The sequence below is a fragment of the Bison bison genome, unplaced genomic scaffold (genome assembly GCF_000754665.1).
Source record: "Bison bison bison isolate TAMUID 2011002044 unplaced genomic scaffold, Bison_UMD1.0 scf7180017864186, whole genome shotgun sequence".
Lineage (NCBI taxonomy): Eukaryota > Metazoa > Chordata > Mammalia > Artiodactyla > Bovidae > Bison > Bison bison.
This window is the reverse complement of record NW_011494758.1, coordinates 261,131-266,923: the sequence shown is the minus strand read 5'-3', so window position 1 is coordinate 266,923 and position 5,793 is coordinate 261,131. Positions and strand designations below refer to the sequence as shown.

At 42.1% G+C, this 5,793-nt stretch overlaps 1 protein-coding gene across 2 annotated transcripts in view; it reads left to right on the top strand.

Moving 5' to 3' along the window:
• Window positions 1-5,793, top strand: part of CD5L (CD5 molecule-like) — an 18,081-nt gene that overhangs the window by 2,033 nt on the left and 10,255 nt on the right. The window contains exons 2-3 of one of the 2 annotated variants that reach the window (XM_010843760.1): window positions 2,547-2,573; window positions 4,633-4,956. In XM_010843760.1, the coding sequence (XP_010842062.1) occupies window positions 2,547-2,573; window positions 4,633-4,956 (351 nt within the window). The remainder of the gene's footprint in view (window positions 1-2,546; window positions 2,574-4,632; window positions 4,957-5,793) is intronic. The other variant, XM_010843761.1, reaches the window with a different exon arrangement.

The window sequence follows — 5,793 nt, the reverse complement described above, 5'->3', positions numbered from 1 at the left end:
TAGTATACTGTATTGGTGTTTTTCTTTCTGGCTTACTTCACTCTGTATAATAGGTTCCAGTTTCATCCATCTCATTAGAACTGATTCAAATGTATTCTTTTTAATGGCTGAGTAATACTCCATTGTGTATATGTACCACAGCTTTCTTATCCATTCATCTGCTGATGGGCATCTAGGTTGCTTCCATGTCCTGGCTATTATAAACAGTGCTGCGATGAACATTGGGGTACATGTGTCTCTTTCCCTTCTGGTTTCCTCAGTGTGTATGCCCAGCAGTGGATCATAAGGCAAAGCAAATATTTGGAAGAAAATATTCCAGGACAAGTCAATGAAATAGATGGATTTGCCTAAAAAGCTCTAGGCTGGAAGTCCAATGATACTAACTTCTTCAGAAAGATCCTATAAGATGGGGTGGTGTTGGGGGATGATGAGTTTTGAAGTTCAAAATACTGGGTTTCAGAGACCACTGATAGTCACAGCACTCTCTGTATAGCATTTGCTATTGTTCAGTAGCTAAGTCGTGTCTGTCTCTTTGCAACCCCCTGGACTGCAGCATGTCAGACTTCCCTGTCCTTCACCATCTCTCAAAGTTTGCATTGGGATGGAGCCTAATGAGTAGATGAGTCTGATTACAAAGAGATCTTGTAGGAAGAAACTCTGGTCATTCAAAGATGTGCTGATACTTAAACCTGGAAGTTTGGGAATTAGCATAGAACTGCTTTCTGCATTCTTAACCAGGTTCAGCAAACTACAGCCTGCAAACTAAGAATGGATATTACATTTTTAAACTGTGGGAAAAGTCAAAAGAATAATATTTTGTGGCACATGAGAATGACACAAAATCTAAATTTAATTGTTCATAAATAAAGGTTTATTGGAACACAGCCAGGCTTATTCATTTACATGTATATGGTTGCATTGACAGAGCTGATTGGTTATAACAGAGACTGTATAGCCCATGAAGCCTAAAATATTTGCTATTTGGCCTTTCACACAAAAGTTTGCTCACCATTGTCTAAATGCAGTGTCAGTGAACACAGAAAAATACTGCCATTTTCCTTTATGTGAAAGGTTGCTGCTATGAACTGTGAATGATGCTGGGATTCTTGGCCTCTGGAGGAGAGGCATTCAACCTGGGGCCAGTGATGAGGCTGGGTTGCCAGAGCTTTTTGTGTAATCAAGTTTTATTAAAGTATAAAATAGATAGAGAAAGCTTCTGACATAGACATCTGAAGGGGAACACTTCCATGAGTAAAATATACTGATGTTTTGAGCCATTATGGGTTCTGAGTCTTTGGTGAACAGACTTGAAGAAACATAAATAAGGTAAATACATTAACATAGCTTAAGAAAAACATTTCCATAAGAAAAATGCATTGGTTAGCTCAAGGTTTGAGAAAAGTTAAGTTCAGGTGGAACCAGGTGTTGTCATGGCAACACAGAATTTTAAAAGAACCCTCCTTTTAATTTTGTATAGAGAAGGAAAACAAACAAACAAACATTTGACATTTGTAGTTTATTTCTTCCACTTGGGGACCCCTAGCCTTCCTGCTTGTTACCCTCTCATATGCCTTTCAAGACATCTTTATCCTCCCCAACCGTGCATCTGTTGTGGAATCCGGAGTTGCAAAGCATACCTCAGAGGACACTCAAGAGAGTGGAGTACAGTTTATTATGCCAGAGGGTCCAAGGGGAATAGCTCCCAACAAGGACCCTGATGTTTCTGAGAGGCCCAGTTTTATACATCCCCCCACCTGACCCCTGCCACCGCTATGTGACTGGTTACATGTTAGCAACCTCTTTGTTGTATATGATTGAGTTTTACAACAAATAGGTGCTAGGAGAACAAACAATTAAGGTTAACGGGGGTGGGGAGGCAATGATTATACATCAAGGTGGATATCTCCATGGTTAATCTAACCGGGGCAGTCTGACCTCAACTACAATCTCCGTTTGTCATCCGTAGGGAGGGAAGTCTCCAGCAGACCTGGTTTTCACTAGCAAAGGTTTTCTCACTCTTGGGCAGGGTTCAGTCCCAGTTCACATCCAGTCTTTAAGATGGATGACAGGCTTCCAGATGGAGTCTCTCTTGCTTCTCTCACACTGGCCCCAACACATCTTCCCAGAAACCTCCAACATGTTTTCCTGTTGGACTCAGATACTACATCACCACACTTCTAGTTTAGGTGGTCATCACCGATCAATCTAATAGATTAAAATCGAAAATCAAATCTATCCATGCCTGGGGTAGAGCCAACATCAGATGGAAAGGGAACATGATAAGTCTAATAAGCCATGGTAGAATGGATCTTTTTGGCTCTTAGTTTCCATGAGTTTTTTTAGCCTGGTCATTCTAGGAGAAGAAGAAGGAGAAGGAGAAGGAGAAGGTCTCAACAAGGTCTAACCTTGGAGGCTGTGTATTTACCTCTGTCTCACAAAGTTCAAGAAAACTTTCTAGAGAGTTGTGTTTTTGAACAAAGCTTTGGCAATTGACTACTTGATCTCATTCACTTCTTTCTCTCTTTCTTTCTTTTTTATTTGCTCAGCCTTTAGCACTGGACCTGGACTTCTAGGTAAGAATTTTGGGGTCCTAAGAGGGTGGACTTTCAGCTCTGGAGAGTGGAAATTTTGATTTCCTGTGGCCAGGGAGAGTGGCTGTGGTTTAAAAGAGCCCCAGTAGATTTTCTTTCTGGTTTCCCAACCCACCAGTCTTATATGGGTAGATTTCCACTTCCAAAACTTAGAGAAAATTTGAATGGTTTATACTGCAAAGGGATTCCTTTCCATTTGGCCTGTGTGACCCAAGATGTTAGCCCAGCTCTAGCTCCATTATGTAACAAAGCAGATGGTTTTCTTTCAGGCTCAGAAGATACCTCACCTCCTGGGAAATAAACTTTCTTCTGCCCTTCTATATTCTACTACTTCCTGGTCTCTCTGCCAACTTTAATGTTATCATTGAACTAGAAATGCACCAGCCTCTGTGCATCTCATGGTTTCATCAGCAGAGTGCAGGCTGGATTTCAGTGGCCACTGCCCACCTTTTCAAGGAGACTTTCAGCAGAGCACAAACAGTTCAACTGAGGAGAGAATGGGGAAGCACAAAGAGAATTAGTCTGTGGAAGAGGAAGCCTCTGGTGGTCCAAAAATCAAGGGGACTGGTTAAGGATTACGAGTTTCTTTGACATTGTCTCTTCAACCTATTCTTTCTCTTGATAGTAGAGGCTTTCTGAAAGAGGGGCAGCTGCAAACTCTGCTATGAATGTGGAGGATCTTACACCCTGCTGGATCAGTTTGCTTCCTTAAAGAAATGCTGCTTCTGGGTCCCAGTCCAATACTCCAGATGACCTGGTTTTTCTTCTCTGGCCTCCAGAGTTATGCCTTGCTGCAAGTGCCAGGAGACAGCTGCTCTCTTTATATCCAGGGAGGGAGGACCCACCCTGGGTCCTTGTCTCTCAAGCCCTCAGCTAATAAAGTAAGCTAAAACACTGTCTAGGACACAACTGCCCTGATGAGCTCCTTTGTTCTTCTCTCTAACTTTTAAATCTTCTCAGCCCTTCTTTTCCCTTTAGCTGCACTTCTTTGATGTATATTCTCTTTCTCTCTCTTAAACACATTTCTTCTCTCCTACAATGTGATCTAGTCCTCTACTCCGTGGAAAAGGAAAACTTACTTAAAACCAAAATTTGAGGGCTTCCCTGGTGGTCCAGCAGTTAAGATGCCACGCTTCCAATGCAGGGTGTTGGATTTGATCCCTGGTTGAGGAAGTAAGATCCCACATGCCATGTGGCATGGCCAAATAAAAAATAAACCCAGAATTTTATAACTCAGAATAAAATAAAATAGCCTGTGCATGATCCTGATATCGAATATTTGCTAGAGCAAACAGTAATGCCTATCCTAACTCTAATCGTACTTACAATGATCCAGAAGTTATTTCTAGATGACTTTTCTTGAATTATATACACATGCCTTAAACTTCAGAGTGTAACAATGGTAACTTTTCTTAGTTTTTTATAGTTCAATTTTAATTTTTGTCTGTAACCTCCATTCCTCATGTAATTTCCCTCAAGAAATTATAGAAAAGAGGAGAGAAACAAGAACAAATTAATAAATCAAATAGAAATTTCTCAATGCAGCTTAAAATCAACCAGGTCAGATGTCTTTCACCCAACTACTTCTTCTGGGGTTGATGCCATGTTCTAGGGAGTTTGTGCAGAGTTGAGACAAAGTAGTAGAAATTTGGGTCCTAAGAAATTGTATTACATTCACAGAGGTGTCTGAGTTGTTCCACGTAGCCCATGTTGTCATATACTGCTCATAGTCTGATAGACCACAGGCCACAAATACAGAGTCAAAGGTAGGGATATTAAACCTGTTTTTCCAAGTTTCACCAAGGGCCAAAAAAAAAAAAAAGTTTAAATAATAATAATAATAAAAGAGTGTAGTAGAACCAGAACTCAGAGATGGTGTCCTGGAGCTCCTCTTCCTTGTCTTCCCTTTTGACCACTACTTTCTCACCCTTCAATTCTCCACATCCTGAAAATGGTAGTAGAATTCCAAGAAGACTGCATACATACCTGAGTACTCCCTGGGCCACTCCTAATCTCCAGCCAATATCTCATTTCTTTGCAGAGTCTCCTCCCAAAGTGCGACTGGTGAGAGGTCCCCATCGCTGTGAAGGGCGGGTGGAAGTGGAACGGAATGGCGAGTGGGGCACTGTGTGTGATGATGGCTGGAACATGAAAGACGTGGAAGTGGTGTGCCGGGAGCTGGGCTGTGGAGCAGCCAAGGGGACACCAAGTGGTAATTTGTATAAGCCACTGGCAAATGAAAAACAAAAAATCTTCATCCAAGACGTCAACTGCAATGGGACGGAGAATGAATTGATTGAATGTGACCGGGTGGAAGACGTTTTTGATTGCTCCCACAGCGAGGATGCAGGGGCAATATGTGAGAGTGAGTATGGCAGGACTCAAAGACTATATGCCAACTGCCCATACCCCGCATGACCAGTCTTTGTCCTCTTTATCTTTATTCTCCACCATGAACTAATGGTTAACTGATTCCTGTCCTTCACTTCCCACTCTTTCTCAACTGTGGACCCTGGAGACAAACATATCCTCATCTAGAACTGTTACTCCTCCTTGGTTGAGCAGTGGCACTAGTGATAAAGAACCCACCTGCCAATGCAGAGACTTAGAGACGTGGGTTCAGTCCCTGGGTGGGGAAGATCCCCTGGAGGAGGGCACAGCAACCCATTCCACTATTCTTGCCTGGAGAATCCAATGGACAGAGGAGTCTGGTGGGCTACAGTCCATAGGGTCACACAGCGTTGGACACGACTGAAGCGACTTAGCATGCACACTTGGTTGACCTAATGATTTTGTCTTAGTTTCAATCTTAGTTTTTCTTTGTTTCAAGAAAACAAAGAACCTGAACCTGATTCCAAGAACCTGATATCCAAGAACCTGATTCTCTTTTTCACACACACAAACATGCACAGATCTAATAACCACTAAACATTTGTATCTAAAGCTCAGTTGGAATTATGGGGAAGAAATGAGCTCCCAAAATATAATGTAAGTTTTTCAGTTCTCAAGGAGACTATCATCTAGTTAGGTAGACAGGAGATGCTCATAGGAAACCAACACACAACAACTGTGTATATATATATGTATGAATGAGTGCATGCTCAGTCGCTTCAGTTGTGTCTGACTCTTTGTGACTCTATGGACTGTAGTCTGCCAGTCTCCTCTGTCCATGGGATGCTCCAGGCAAGAATACTGGAGTGGG